This window comes from Heterodontus francisci, chromosome 7, assembly GCF_036365525.1.
Source record: "Heterodontus francisci isolate sHetFra1 chromosome 7, sHetFra1.hap1, whole genome shotgun sequence".
NCBI lineage: Eukaryota > Metazoa > Chordata > Chondrichthyes > Heterodontiformes > Heterodontidae > Heterodontus > Heterodontus francisci.
Window position 1 is genome coordinate 101,784,923 of NC_090377.1, and position 16,923 is coordinate 101,801,845.

General features: G+C 44.8%; 1 protein-coding gene across 1 annotated transcript in view; it reads left to right on the forward strand.

Moving 5' to 3' along the window:
- Positions 1–30: 30 nt before the first annotated feature.
- The window catches only part of LOC137371756 (nmrA-like family domain-containing protein 1), an 80,216-nt gene continuing 63,323 nt past the window's right edge, over positions 31–16,923 (forward strand). The window contains exon 1 of the mRNA XM_068034604.1: positions 31–91. Coding sequence (XP_067890705.1) covers positions 52–91 — 40 coding nt within the window. The 5' untranslated portion in view covers positions 31–51. The remainder of the gene's footprint in view (positions 92–16,923) is intronic.

A 16,923-nucleotide genomic window follows, 5' to 3' on the forward strand; every position in this document is an offset into this window, starting at 1 on the left:
TGGGGAGGGGGGGAGAGAGGGGGGGGGGGGAGCGAGGTGTTCGCTGTTGTAATGGCCGCTCCACGGACTGTTGCTGTTTTCGGCGCTTCGGGTGAGTGTGAACCTGTCGCTCAGCGGCGGCTGCGAGAAGCTTTTGTTCTGAATGTGGATCCACCTTCAGGCTCGAGAACAGACATGTTTTTGTCACTGGAAATACTCAGCAGGCCTGGAAGCAACTGTGAACAAAGTTAACGTTTCAGGAAAGATCCCTGAATTGAAACGTTCACTCTGTTTCTCTCCGCGCGGTAGCTGTCAGACCTGCTGAGTATTTCCAGTACATTTGTTTTTATTTCACATTTCCAGCATCTTGCTTTTATTATTGTGCATTTGTCACTGTCCACACGGCCCTACAACTGAACAGGAGAGGGCCTGGGGCCGGCACAACCCACTGCACTGTGACCCCCCTATCCCCCACACCACTCCACTTCCCTCCCCCTCACTCATATGAAAGGTGCTATATTAATGCAAATTATTGTTGAGTGTGGACCTCTTACTTTTTATGACCATTTTTCTGAAATCTGTCTTTGCCCTCTAATTGTCCTTTAAATTACCATGATTATAATCATTGTAGATTTTTCAATTTAATGAATACAGCAGGCAAACTATAGTTATAAAACATTTAGGGTAAACCCTTGCATGTGACTGCACTATTTGTGTTGGGAGAGGAAATAAATATTTAATAATAATTAAAATAAAGCCGTAGGAGGATAAAGTTAATTTCAAGTAAGTCATGTTAATTGTATATTTATTGAATATCGTCGTATGCAGATGGTGGGCATTAACTGGGGATCCACTTGTGCCCCTCTAAATAGGAACAGACTGAAACTGTGGCTGTTGGGTTAGGAAGCATATGCTTGTAATGTGTAACTCTAAATAATGGCTTATAAAAGTGTGGTAAAGATTGACTCCAGTTCTATCATTTACCACCTGGCTTTCTAGATTATAACATGCCATTATGCAACAAGTCATCAAAGCATAACCCGGAGACTCTCACCCCTTCCATGGATGTGCGAGTTTATGTGACTGAGTAGCTTGAACTGCGTACACCAGATTTGATCCATGGTCTCTGTCGAGGTCTGAGATCTCTGACAGAGTCACAGCACCGGTGATACATTTTGATACTGCGTTGGTTAGGGAAGGGAAAGTTGGTTAGGATTCCTACTCAGATTAATAACCAGTGATTCCTTCTGGAAGTGCATGTGCGCATGGTGAGGTAGTGGGAGGACAGGTTCAGGCTCAGTGCTGATGTCTCCCAGCACGGCACTCACGATCTTGACCTCCAAATGGATAATGGCCACATGGGACAAGGTACAGGAGGGCAACCAGTACCATGAACAAAGAATCAATGGTTTGAGGAGAGGTATCAGAGGGGGACAACAGCTGAGCCAAATAAATGATGGCTAACTGCATTTAAAAAATGTGATCTGAGCACTGTTGGCAACATGTTGCAATCTATATTTAGATTTTTCAAAAATAAATGTTAAATTTTATTTAAAAAGTTACTCATCTCTATTGCTCTAAGGTGAAGTTTGTTTGTGAAGATAATTTTGAGTGAAAAAAAATCTTACAGCCCTTAAAAAGTAGTGTCAAATAATGCCAATACATACTTTACAACTTGTGATATTACATTAACATTGCAACTACCAGTAGTATGGTACGCCACATTAAAAAGTACTAGAAGATGTTAACTGTCAGAATATTTTTGAGAAACATTTATATATTATTTTGGGCAGCATTATTTAATGGTAATTGTGAATTGATAATTTGATATAGACACACCACTTTAAACAGCAGATAAAAGTCTTGGCAAAAATGTACGCTAATGGACAGTGGCTCTGCCTTAGGGAGCCTGGGTGCTTTCATCAGTCTACGCACAATGCTGCAATTTCAAAATTGCTTAATGTCAGAGCATCTTATTTTAGAGTTAGCCGTAGTGATGATAACCCGGTAGGTCCAGTGGGCGGGCAAGTCCCCTTTGCCACGTTACTGCCCATGCTGCAAAGTTGAGGATGACTCTCCTTGTCTTGTGGATCATGGCTTCTGTAATTTTATCTGGGATATAGCCATAAGTTATGGAGAATTATCCTCTCGTTATTCAACAAAATGGTGCAAAAAGTGTTTTGTGCTTCTTAATAGGCTCAGTGATTTTTTTATTTAGAGATACAGCACTGAAACAGGTCCTTCGGCCCACCGAGTCTGTGCCGACCGACAACCACCCATTTATACTAACCCTACAGTAATCCCATATTCCTTACCACCTACCTACACTAGGGGCAATTTGCAATGGCCAATTTACCTATCACCTGCAAGTCTTTGGCTGTGGGAGGAAACCAGAGCACCCGGCGAAAACCCACACACGGTCACAGGGAGAACTTGCAAACTCCCCACAGGCAGTACCCAGAATCGAACCCGGGTCCCTGGAGCTGTGAGGCTGCGGTGCTAACCACTGTGCTGCCCCATTGCTGACCTGACAGTTGCATTGTAGCCAGCATGAATAAAAACGGATGCTAAACTGCCACATGGCGTGGGCCTTTTTGTATTGGTACAGTTTAGTTCAGGATGATGCCATGGCCCCAATAATATTCAAAAATCTGAAGCTATGACAGAAATGTAGCAAAAGGGTAATGTAAAAATCTGCAGTTTTCAAAATGCCCAATTATCTCTCAATTTCCAGAGTGTCTGAATAGTTACATTTTCTTGTAGTCTACTTCGATTGAAACTGATGGACAATGTAAAACAAAGTGCGCTCCAGCGTTCAGGTCAGTCTGCATGGGAAATGCTCTTTGTAAGCACCCTGAGGTACCTTGAAGATGCACTGGAACAGAGCTTGCTAAGCAATGCTATTGAAATTGGGTTTTGAAAGTTGAGTGAGTTTTATGGGCTGGCTTTAACATCTGGTTGACAGCATGGCCTGAGATTAGAATATGAAACTGAGTAGAAGATCAAAGTTGAAGTTTACCACATATTTGTCATCATAAATCAACATTAAAAGTATGAACCAGCGCAGCAACCCTTACTAGGTTTACTGGAGAAAACGTTTGGTATGGCAAGTTAGTGACTTGTCCTTTGGTACCCCTGAACAACTTAACCTAAAGCTTCTGTGCACTCAACAATGAACAGGGTCAATTTTTGAGACCATTGTCTCCAGTTGCTCCCTGATTAAATAAATACATAAAAAGGCTATCTTAATATGAACAAAAGCTAATACAGCTGTATGTAAAATCTTTACCATATAAAGGGATAGGTAGGCTATTTACATTACATATGATTAAACCCAAATGTACCTCATATCTTTCTTCCACCAGTCAGTACAACCTCCTCACTCATTCCACCAGGGTAAAGAAAAGCTCCAGATTATGAAATCTCTGTTTATGCACAGGATAATTTAGAAGCTCTGGATTTGATGCTGTTTATTGGTTTACACACATTTTAAAATGAGTTATGTGATTTTCAATTGTTGCTGAGAATTGACTGTTCGTTGATCACAGCGTTGAGTGTCAGTGTACTTTAGGAAGGTTTTGTTACACCTTAAATGGCCAATTAACAGTCACGTCTACAGCTGTGTTATATCACAAGTGTACATAGTGAATGTATTGAAGTTTAAACCTTGCCTTTAGAAAATGAAATGTGCAGCTATAAAAGGCAGATTAAACAGATGTCACCTTTCAGCATCTCAATCCTACTGATCTGTCTTCAGCACGCACACTGTTGACCAGTTTTGTTACTATAGCAGCAGAGGTCAGATGAGTTGGGTGCATAGGTTTCCTTGGATACCAATTTTCGCCTCACTGTGTTTGCGCTATCGGCTAGTCATGGAAATTACTTGTTAGGAAGCAGCAAGAAATGGGATCCCATGGTGTCAACCCCTAACGTGAATGTTGGAGCATGATACTAATTAGTGTACACAATAAAGAAACTGCTTCTGTTCCTGTCTGCCAGTTTCAAAATAGATACTTAACAATTGACAATATAAATTTTATTCTGGTTTTCATTTTAACAGAGTTATCTGTGGTTAATTTGGTTTGTTTTGTGAAATGGGTGCCTGGATATTGATGTTAACTACAGCTACAGAAGGGCGGTGCAAATTAGCAAAATGACGGCAAACTTTGACTTTTTTGTTAATTTTGTACATTATGGGATGTTTAAACATTGTTTATAGTTCTTTTTGAAAAGGGTCTGGTCTTGGTCATGAGGGTGCATGGGGCTGGTCTATGTCCATGGTGTCCCGATTGCCATTCTGAACTGGCTTCTTGGAAGTGTGCCACAGCAGACCCCTTATTTTTCCTTTCCTTGTGGGAGGGTGCAGCGGGGGGATTTCCAGGGAGGAGATACTTTTTGGGGTGAGCTGGGCAGACTGGGGATCTTTTTTCTGTGGGGTGGGAGGAGGGCTGAGGGGTGGCTTGATATAGATTTTTAAGATAATATGTAATAGGGAACGGGCGTATAGTGGTTGTGTTACTGGCCTAGTAGTCCAGACCCACAGCAATGTGGCTGACTCTTAACTGTCTTCTGAAATGGCCTAGCAAGCCACTCAGTCATATTCAAGAGGCGACTCAGCTCCACCTCTCAAGGACAATTAGGGATGGGCAACAAATACCAGCCTTTCCATCGATACCCACATCTCGTGAATTAATTTTTTGAAAAAGGGTTTGATAGGGTAGACAGAGAGAAAATGTTTCCACTTGTGGGGCAGTCCAAAGTACGAGGTCATAAATGTAAGAACATCGCTAATAAATGCAATAGGAAATTCAGGAAAAAGTTCTTTACCCATCAAGTGGTTTGAATGTGGAATCGCTGCCACAGAGAGTGGTTGAAGTGAATAGCATAGATGCATTCAATGAGAAGTTAGATAAACACATGAGCGAGAAGAGAATAGAAGGATGTGTCCTACACTGCTGAGGGAAGTAAGCATAGAAATTGTGGAGGTGCTTGCCACAATCTTCCAATGCTGCTTAGATACAGTGGTGGTGCCAGAGGTGCCAAACGTCATCCGTCTCCTTTATGACAATATGCAAATAACGGTACAGTGCAATGGCACCACTGTACAGGGGTGTGTCATTGCACCAACACTATTCTTAATCTTAATTAAAAGCAAAATACTGCGGATGCTGGAAATCTGAAACAAAAACAAGAAATGCTGGAATCACTCAGCAGGTCTGGCAGCATCTGTGGAAAGAGAAGCAGAGTTAACGTTTCGGGTCAGTGACCCTTCTTCGGAACTGACAAATATTAGAAAAGTCACAGATGATAAACAAGTGAGATGGGGGTAGGGCAAGAGATAACGAAGGAGAAGGTGCAGATTGGACCAGGCCACATAGCTGACCAAAAGGTCACGGAGCAAAGGCAAACAATCTGTTAATGGTGTGTTGAAAGACAAAGCATTAGTACAGATTAGGTGTGAATACACTGAATATTGAACAGCAGCAAGTGCAAACCTGAAGAAAAACAACCTGAAAAAAACAGTGGGTAAGCAAACTGAACAAACTAAGATGAAATGAAATAAATGCAAAAAAAGATTGTAAAAAATGTAAAAAGGAATGTAAAAAAAAAGGAAGAAAAAATAACTAAAAATGAAAGTAAAATGAGGGGCTGTCATGCTCTGAAATTATTGAACTCAATGTTCAGTCCGGCAGGCTGTAGTGTGCCTAATCGGTAGATGAGATGCTGTTCCTCGAGCTTGCGTTGATGTTCACTGGAACACTGCAGCAATCCCAGGACAGAGATGTGAGCATGAGAGCAGGGGGGAGTGTTGAAATGGCAAGCAACCGGAAGCTCAGGGTCCTGCTTGCGGACTGAGCGGAGATGTTCCGCAAAGCGGTCACCCAGTCTGCGCTTCGTCTCCCCAATGTAGAGGAGACCACACTGTGAGCAGCGAATACAAAATACTACATTGAAAGAAGTACAAGTAAATCGCTGCTTCACCTGAAAGGAGTGTTTGGGGCCTGGGATAGTGAGGAGAGAGGAGGTAAATGGGCAGGTATTACACCTCCTGTGATTGCAGGGGAAGGTGCCCTGGGACGGGGACGAGGTGGTGGGGGTAATGGAGGAGTGGACCAGGGTGTCGCGGAGGGAACGATCCCTTCGGAATGCTGACAGGGGAAGGGAGGGGAAGATGCGACTGGTAGTGACATCACGCTGGAGGTGGCGAAAATGGCGGAGGATGATCCTTTGGATATGGAGGCTGGTGGGATGAAAAGTGAGGACAAGGGGAACCCTGTAACGGTTCTGGGAGGGAGGGGAAGGGGTGAGGGTAGAGGTGCGGGGAATGGGTCGGACACGGTTGAGGGCCCTGTCAACCACAGTGGGGGGAAATCCTCGGTTGAGGAAAAAGGAGGTCATATCAGAAGCACTGTCATGGAAGGTAGCATCATCAGAGCAGATGCGTCGGAGACGGAGAAACTGGGAGAATGGAATGGAGTCCTTACAGGAGGTAGGGTGTGAAGAAGTGTAGTCGAGGTAGCTGTGGGAGTCAGTGGGCTTATAATGGATATTGGTAGACAACCTATCCCCAGAGATGGAGACAGAGAAGTCGAGGAAGGGAAGGGAAGTGTCAGAGATGGACCATGTAAAGGTGAGAAAAGGGTGGAAATTGGAAGCAAAGTTGATAAAGTTTTCTAGTTCGGGGCGGGAGCAGGAAACGGCACCGATATAGTCATCAATGTACCGGAAAAAGAGTTGGGGGAGGGGGCCTGAGTAGGACTGGAATAAAGAATGCTCGACATATCCCACAAAAAGACAGGCATAACTAGGACCCATGCGGGTACCCATAGCGACACCTTTTACTTGAAGGAAGTGCATGGAGTTGAAGGAGAAGTTGTTCAATGTGAGAACAAGTTCAGCCAGGCGGAGGAGGGTGGTGGTGGATGGGGACTGGTTGGGCCTCTGTTCCAGGAAGAAGCAGAGAGCCCTCAAACCATCCTGGTGGGGGATGGAGGTGTAGAGCGATTGGACGTCCATAGTGAAGAGGAGGCGGTTGGGACCAGGAAACTGGAAATTGTCAAAATGACGTAGGGCGTCAGAAGAGTCACGGATGTAGGTGGGAAGAGACTGGACCAGCGGAGAAAAGATAGAGTCTAGATAGGAAGAAATAAGTTCAGTGGGGCAGGAGCAGGCTGACACAATGGGTCTGCCGGGACAGTCCCGTTTGTGGATTTTGAGAAGGAGGTAGAAGCGGGCTGTCCGAGGTTGTGGGACTATGAGGTTGGAAGCCGTAGAGGGAAGATCTCCAGAGGAGATGAGGTCAGTGACAGTCCTTTGGACGGTGGCTTGATGTTCGGTGGTGGGGTCATGGTCCAGAGGGAGGTAGGAAGAGGTGTCTGTGAGTTGGCGTTGAGCTTCTGCAAGGTAGAGGTCGGTACGCCATACAACAACAGCACCACCCTTGTCTGCAGGTTTGATGACCATGTCGGGGTTAGACCTGAGAGAACGGAGTGCCTCAAGTTCAGAGGGGGACAGGTTAGAGTGAGTGAGGGGGGCAGAGAAATTGAGACGACCAATGTCTCGCCGACAGTTTTCAATGAAGAGATCAAGAGCGGGTAAGAGGCCAGGGGGAGGGGTCCAGGTAGAGGGAGAATGCTGGAGGCGGGTGAATGGGTTTGCTGGTCGGGGGGAGGACTCCTGGTCGAAGAAGTGAGCCCGGAGGCGGAGGCGACGGAAGAAGAGCTCAACGTCATGCCGAGCGCGAAATTCATTGAGGTGGGGACGTAAGGGGATAAAACTGAGACCTTTGCTGAGTACAGAACGCTCAGCATCAGAGAGGGGGAGGTCAGAGGGTATAGTGAATACACGGCAAGGGGTCAGATCAGAAGGGGTGGGGTCAGAGGGAAGTGAAGCGGAAGGAGGATCTGGAGGGGCATTAGTCCCCATCAGCTGCTGGAGCTTGTGTTCCTTAACACCTGAAAGGAAGAAAAAAGGTTTATGTTAATGCGTCGGATGAGACGTAAGATGAGATGAAACTGCGGAGTAGAACAGCTTTGAGATAAGGTGAGACGGTGCTGCTGGAGAGAGAGGTCCAGTGTGTGCATGTGGCGGCGCATAGCACTGAGTGTGGATCTCAGGATGCGGCGAGAGTAGCAGTCCGAGGAACGTTGTATTTCATGCTCACATCTCTGTCCTGGGATTGCTGCAGTGTTCCAGTGAACATCAACGCAAGCTCGAGGAACAGCATCTCATCTACCGATTAGGCACACTACAGCCTGCCGGACTGAACATTGAGTTCAATAATTTCAGAGCATGACAGCCCCTCATTTTACTTTCATTTTTAGTTATTTTTTCTTCCTTTTTTTTTACATTCCTTTTTACATTTTTTACAATCTTTTTTTGCATTTATTTCATTTCATCTTAGTTTGTTCAGTTTGCTTACCCACTGTTTTTTTCAGGTTGTTTTTCTTCAGGTTTGCACTTGCTGCTGTTCAATATTCAGTGTATTCACACCTAATCTGTACTAATGCTTTGTCTTTCAACACACCATTAACAGATTGTTTGCCTTTGCTCCGTGACCTTTTGGTCAGCTATGTGGCCTGGTCCAATCTGCACCTTCTCCTTTGTTATCTCTTGCCCTACCCCCATCTCACTTGTTTATCATCTGTGACTTTTCTAATATTTGTCAGTTCCGAAGTAGGGTCACTGACCCGAAACATTAACTCTGCTTCTCTTTCCACAGATGCTGCCAGACCTGCTGAGTGATTCCAGCATTTCTATTCTTAATCTTTCTTGCAGCAATGCTGCACCTTGCTACTGACAGGCTCCCCCACAGGTGTGGTAATAACTTATTGCACTGATGGTAAACTCTTCAACCTCAGTCAGCTGAAGGCCAAAACCAAGACAGCAACCACTCTGTAATAGAACTACACTATGCTGACAATGCACAAGTTCGTGCTCATTCCGAAGAAGAACTACAATACATAGTTGATGTATTCACCAAAGCCTATGAGAGCATGGGACTTGCCCTAAACACCAGGAAGAACAACATCCTCGATTAACCCACACCAAATGTATCAAATTCAGTGCCTTGAATTGAGATTCATGTGAAGTGTTGGAAAATGTCCCTCACATCCAATATCTTGGAAGCTATGTATCCCAAAAAGCTGACATTGATGAAACCGATGTGCTAGCTCAGCCTTTGGTAAATTACTTACTCGAGTTTTTGAGAATCGTGATTGACACTAAACTGGAAGTCTATCGGGCAGTGGTTCTCCCACACTTCTCTACATGCTGAAGCTTGGACAACTTATAGATGCCATAATCATGGCTCTAGAATAATATCATCAATGCTGTCTTCGAAGGATCTTGCAAAGCAAGTGGGAGGACAAAAGAACAAACATGAGAGTCCTCCAAGACAAGGATATGCCAAGTATAGATGCCATGATAATCTCACATCAGCTGAGATGGGCAGGACATGTAGTCAGAATGCCTGACTCAAAACTGCCCAAACAGGTGCTCTTCTCAGAGCTATACCAGGGAGCCCGTTTACACAGGAAGCAAAGAAAATGTTTCAAAGACAATCTCAAGGCTCGATTAACATTAACGCATGGGAAGCAGATGCTCAATCACAATTAAAATGGTGATCCATCATCAAAAATGGTGCTAAGACCTTCCTATCAACAAGACATTGAGAGAACAGCGAGAGAGAAGGAAAGAGAGGGCAGCTGCTAGAGCCAACCATTCGCCACTACCTCTACCAGCCAACAACCAAAGTTCCCACTGTGGGATGCCAACAAGGCTATGATAGGGCTCAGAGGGATCTGTGAACCCACAGCCAACATTGATATCTCACTTCCACCCAGCCATCCACAAAGAAGAATCATCCTCGACACGAGGGATTGCAGATGGTAATGAGGATGGTGCCAGAGGACTGGAGGATTGCAAATGTCACACTTTTGTTCAGAAAAGGGGAGAAGGATAAGCCTGGCAATTAGTGGCCAGTCAATTTAACGGCAGTGGTGAGGAAGCTTTTAGAAACCATAATCCAGGAGAAAATTGAGAGCCACTTGGACAAGCATGCACTAATAAAGGAGAACCAGCATGGATTTGTTAAGGGAAAATTGTTTAGCTAACTTGATTGATTTTTTGATGAGTTAATGGAGAGGATGGCTGAGGAGAGTGCAGTTGATGTTGTGTATATGGACTTTCAAAAGGCAGTTTGATAAAGTACATATGTTAACTTTGACAGCAAATTTGAAGCCCATGGAATAAATGTAATAGTAGCAGGGATACAAAATTGGCTGAGGGATTGTAAACAGAGTTGTGGTGAATAGCTTTTTTTCAGACTGGATGGAGGTAATCAGCAGTCTTCCCAGGGTTCTGTACTAGGACCACTGCTGTTTTTGATCTACATTAATGACTTGGACTGGTGGGGTGGGGGGGGGTGGGTGGCAGTACAAGGCACAATTTTGAAATTTGAAAATGATATGAAACTTGAAAGTGCAGTAAGCGGTGACAAAGATAGTAATAGACTTCAAGAGGACATAGATAGGCTGGTGGAATGGGAAGGCATATGACAAATGAAATTCAATGCAGATTTTGGTAAGAAGAATGAAGAGAGACAATACAATGATCCAGTTTTGAAAGGATTGCAAGAACAGAGAGACCTGGAGTGTTTTTGCACAAATCTTTGAAGATGGAAGAATAGGTTAACAAATTAGTCATTAAAACCTTATGGGATTTTGGGCTTTATAAATAGAGGCATGAGTACAAAGCCAGGAAATTACGCTAAACTAGATAAAACACTAATTTAATCCCAGCTAGACGATTATGTCCAATTCTGGACACCACATTTCTGGCAGGATGTGAAGGCGTTGAAGAGCGTACAGAAGTGATCTATTAGAATAGTTTTAGTGATGAGGGATTACAGTTCCGTGAATAGACTAGATAAGCTGGAATTGTTCTCCTTACAGCAGAGAAGGCTAAGAGGAGATGTGATAGAGGTGTTTAAAATCATGAATCGTTGCGATAGAGTAAATAAAGAGAAACTGGCTGGAATTTTACCGGGCTGGAGGTGGGTGAGATCGTAAAGTTGAGTGGGAGGCGGGGGTGGTGCGTTCATGTCGCCTTCCCGCCCCCATTCCAGTTCTACAAGGGACGGCGGTGGCAAGAAACAGTCCGCCCACCCCAGGCCAATTAAGGCCCTTAAGTGGCCAACTAACTGCTACTTAAGGGCCTTCTCCCACTGCTGCTGATATACTACCAGTGGTGGATGTGCGGCTCAGGACCTCCAGGAGGCCATCCAGTAAAACCTGGCGGCCTCCTTGTGGGCTTGGGGAGGGGACGGTGCGGGAATCCCTCCTGATCGGACACCCTATGCCACACAGAGGGGGCCCCCCCCATGGCACAACCCCTGCTCCCCACCCCAAAGAACACCTTTTGCCTCGCCGGGGGCCTGGCCAATTGTCCCTGGCGAGGCCTCACAAACTTACCTTTTTTCTGGGGCCAGCCTCCCTCTTGCTCCGACCCTGGCTGTAATCCTAGTAGTGGCCGCCACTCCCGGTGGTGCTGCTGGGACTGAGAGCTGCCGGCCCGCTGATTGGCTGGCAGCTCTTGGAGGCAGGACTTACTGCCTCAGAGGGGCAGAAGTTCTGCCGAAGCCAATAAAATCATAGCACGGCTCCCAGGCCTAGCGGCAGCAGGCTTGCCCCCGACTTTTTGGTCAGTGGGCGAGGCCTCCTGCCCAATGTAAAATTCCTGCCACTGTTTTTAATGGCTGAAGGGTCAATAACCAGAGGACACAGATTTAAGGTGACTAGAAAAGAATCAGAAGTGACATGAGAAAAAATGTTTTTATGCATTGAGCAGTTAGGATTTGGAATTCCCTGCCTGGTGGGATGGTAGATAACGATTCAATAACAGCCTTCAAAAGAGAATTGGATAAATATTTGAAGGAGAAAAAAATTGTAGGGATATAGGAAAGAGCAGGAGTGTGGGACTAACTGGAACGCTCGTCGAAAGAACCGGCATGGTCTCAATGGGCAGAATGGCCTCCTGCTGTGCTGTACTAATCTATGATTCTATGATATGCTGATAAGGTTAGATGAATAGGGTGGGATCAGGCCCATGTACAGCATAAACCCTGGCATAGACCAGTTGGACCAAGTGGCCTGTTTCTGGGCTGTACACTCAATACCTAACATTTACACTGGCAAGCTACTGGTCCAAGGGACCCCACTATAATTTTGTTCCTATAAGGCCTGTTTTAGTTTTATTTTGAGTGTCAGCTGTGGCTCAGTTGGACCCTTCTCGCCGCTGAGTCACAAGGTTCTGGGTTTATATCCCACTCCAGGGCTTGAGCACAAAAATCAAAGCTGACACTTCAGTGCTGTGCTGAGGGAGTGCTGCACTCTCGGAGGTGTTGTCTTTCAGATGAGATGTTAAACCAAGGCCCCATCTGCCTGCTTGGGTGGATGTAAAAGAAGCAGGGGGAGTTAACCGATATTTATCCCTCTATCAACATCACAAAAACAGATTATCTGGTCATTACCACATTGCTATTTGTGCAAGTTTGCTGTGTGCATACTGTCTGCTGTGTTTCCTACAATACAACAGTGACTATACTTCAAAAGTATTTCATTGGCTGTAAAGTGTTTTGAGATGTTTGGTGGTTATGAAAGGTGCTATATAAATGCAAGTATTTTTTTTTCCTTTTTAACAAATTATAGGTGCAAATCAACTGGTGCACTGGGGTTAAATTTAATTTTACTGTTGCATTTACATCACTGGTTTGGTGCTGACAGTTGTAAGACTCTTAACAGGGGATTCTCTTAAGATCCTGACCCAATACTGAGTATCAATGGCATGAAACAAACTTTGGATACAATTTCCACTTTATGTGGAAATTCCACTTTTATTAACTCACCAAGCAATGGTATATACTTACAACACCAGTTGCTTGTTAGACACACATACAGAAATGGGTGGTCACATCTGCTGAACGATGTCTTCTGCACGACTTCCTGTGACTGACTAAGTCATACTTCCTGGCTGTAGCAACAATGTCCTTGTGAACTGTGGCTTTTTACCCCTCTCAGATCCTGGCCCCTGGACATATAAGATAATGTTTTGAATTGGGTCATCCGATTGGGTTTCAGTGCCTTATCAATCCCACCCTGGCTATACAAGACCACCTGCCTGTGGTCATACCCTGCTGTCAGCAGGGGGGGGTCTTAGGTGCATACCACCCATGGATGTGATATCTGCATCTTGATAAGGCAAGAAGGAAACCATTCACACATATTTCAAAAAGCCATTCTCCATGAGTGTGGTTGTAAACAGGCTGTTTGATGTTGCAAGAGCCCAAGCTACCACATCAGTGGCATGTCCTGATTCGTCTGTTTGTGTATGTATATGTGGGGATCCTAGTTCAGTTATGCTGTCTTTTATTTTTAAAAAGTCCAATATGAACCCTAGCGATGATGGCTTCAGTCAGAATTCTTCTCCCTTCATCACAATGTCCTTCACCTCCATGTCTTCACCACACGGGTGAGTTCCAAACACTGGTCCACACCACAGCTGGTTACATTTTACTTATGAGCAGAAATGCAAGAGATATTAACAAATGTCTCACAGCATTACAAAAATACAAGAGATATCCAAATGCCTTACACAGCAGCTCTGTTAATGCTGGAAAACTGACAATATAAATAAATCCTTTGGCTGATGTCAGTTTTTTTCTGATAATGCTTCTATGAAGTACCTTGGGATATTTAACTACTTTAAAGGTGTTCTGTAAATGCAAGTTGGCTGTTGGAGAAAGTTATGACTTTGACCACTGATGGGCTCAATGAAGCAGCATGCAGTAGACAGGGCTAAGTGATCCCACAACCAACAAATCAGATCTAAGCTCTGCAGTCCTGCCACATCCAGTCGTGAATGGTGGTGGACAATTAAACAACTAACAGGAGGAGAAGGCTCCACAAACATCCCCATCTTCAACGATGGGGGAGCCCAGCACATCAGTGCAAAAGACAAGGTTGAAGCATTTGCAACCACCTTCAGCCAGAAGTGCCGAGTGGATGATCCATCTCGGCCTCCTCCTGAGGTCCCCAGCATCGCAGATGCCAGTCTTCAGCCAATCCGATTAACTCCACGTGATATCAAGAAACGGCTGAAGCCACTGGATACTGCAAAGGCTATGGGCCCTGACAACATTATGGCAATAGTACTGAAGACTTGTGCTCCAGAACTAGCCGCGTTCCTAGCCAAGCTGTTCCAGTAAAGCTACAACACTGGCATCTACCCGGCAATGTGAAAAATTGCCCAATTGTGACCTGTACACAAAAAGCAGGACAAATCCAACCCAGCCAATTATTGCCCTATCAGTCTATTCTTGATCATCAGCAAAGTGATGGAAGGGGTCATCAACAGTGCTATCACGCGGCACTTGCTCAGCAATAACCTGCTCAGTGATGCTCAGTTTGGGTTCTGCCAGGGCCATTTGGCTCCTGACCTCATTACAGCCTTGGTCCAAACATGGACAAAAAAGCTGACCGCCAGAGGTGAGAATATGAGAGTGACTGCCCTTGACATCAAGGCAGCATTTGACTGAGTATGGCATCAAGCTTGCTTGGATGGGCGCAGTTCCAACAATACTGAAGAAGCTCGACACCAACCAGGACAAAGCAGCCCACTTGATTGGCACCCCATCCACCACCTTCAACATTCAATCCCTTCACCACCGACGCACTGTGGCAGCAGTGTGTACCATCTACTAGATGCACTGTAGAAACCCACCAAGGCTCCTTCGACAGCACCTTCCAAACCCGCGACCTCTACTACCTAGAAGGACAAGTGCAACAGATGCATGGGAACATCACCACCTGCAAGTTCCCCTCCAAGTCACATATCTTCCTAACTTGGAACTATATCGCCATTCTTTCATTGTCGCTGGGTCAAAATCTTGGAAATCCTTACCAGCACTGTTGATGTACCTACACCCCAAAGACTGCAGTGCTTCAAGAAGGCAGCTCGCCACCACCTTCTCAAAGGCAATTAGGGATGGACAATAAATACTGGGCTAGCCAACAACGCCCACATCCCACGAACGAATAGAAAAGAAAAACTGAATAGGTCAGTGAAACAGTTTCATTCTCAATGGCTTGCACTAACTATCCCCAGAGGTTGGAGGCGATATGATTGTTAGCTACACAGTGTCAAGGCATCAATTTAAAGTGCCTGCTCTCATGGATGCTTGAGCAACGATCTGGAAGTGAGGGAGGGTGGCAGGGAGGCAGGAGACTGAAAGGAGGCTTTAAAACTGACTTTACCTGGTGTTGAATAAGAAATGGTCAACTGAGAATCCTCCACTGCACTCTTCACAACCTTGTGTCCAATCTTGGCAGGTGAGCTCTGGCGGAATGGTGACCACAAGGGTACACTCCTTCCATTTTGTTCCTGTCCATCTACTGGCTGTTATCCACAGGGGTGCTGGAGACCACTATGGCTGTCTTAGCCACCCCTCCACACCCAAGTTCTTGTATACTCATCTGCTGCCATGGCTAAGAATCCCCACCATTCAAAGGTTCATACTGATCTCACTCCTGTCCTCGCTATATACATTCCCCTGCTCCGATACAATCCACCAGCAAACATGCAGTCAAAGCAGTCATGGAACCTTTGCCAGCCAAAGCAACAAAAGGGGTTGTAGCTGGGAAAATACTGGGATCCAGCCTCACACTCTATACAAGCCTCTACAATTGAACTAATCTACGGCTGCCTGCTGAAGACACTGGCCACAGCACCCTAACAGGGACCTGCTGCTTCTTCAGCCTTTTGTAACTGCTAATCCTCCTCCAAATGAGGCTTCAGCCTCCTGACTAGGAATGGCCATGGTCCTAACACTGAGGAAACCTATGCATAACTGTATGACCCTAACTACAATGTGGCTGCAGGCATTGTGAAACCAATTATAGAATGTAGTCTGTGCCAAACCATGTCCTGACAAAGCACATAAATCTCATGTACAAAATAAATAAAACTATCAAAAAATGTTTGTAAAGCCAATTTGAAGCACTTCCATAACCAGCAATTTGTAGTGTGTAAACAAAAGGTGACACTATTTTCTCCCACCCCAAAGGTGGGACCCATGTTGGGATACAGCAGCCCTTTGGTACCAATCTTTAATTGTGGGTCTAGACAGTGATTGTCAGTAAGCTATTCAATCATGAGATTGGGCATTATCAAATGAGACATACCTACCCTCACCATACATGCAACAGGGACACAGTGCAGTAGGAAGAATTGCAGAATGGTTATAGCTGGGAAACTCACACAGACTAAAGGTCAGGCTGGGACTTTTTTGTATCTCAGTATCAGTCTGATTATTTTTTTGAAATATGCATATTTTAGTTAATTATTACCAATCAAACATACTACCCACAAAAATTTAGATTTAATTAGCAGATTGTTGGTCAGAGAATCCCAGTGTTAGCAATTATATAATAATAATCTGCCACCCACTCTCTGTGGTAGTGCCATTGAAATGATAATCAGATGTGGTAGTTCACACTCCAAGCTAAAGATAAGAGTAAGTAATTTCACACACTTCAACTGGTGTGCTTTGATTCTGAAAGTTTAACTGTAGTGGCAGTCACTTTTTCTCCTCACTTAAATAGAATGGGTCAGTGAGCACAGGGATAATGGATAAATGGGACTTGATGTAAGTTAGGAATCAGGAAAGGAAAGAAAATGGCTGGAAACATGCAACAGGTCTTCTGGCATCTGTAAAGAAAAAAGACAAGTTAATATATTCTGTTGCAAATTAACCTGTCTCGTGAACTTTAATCGGAGGATTCAAAAAAAAACACTGCTGATGTAAATGAGCTAATAAGTGAAGCCGGGAAACTGTGGCATATGAACACGGGGTTGGGCCATAGAGGATCAAATAGTGAAAAAAAA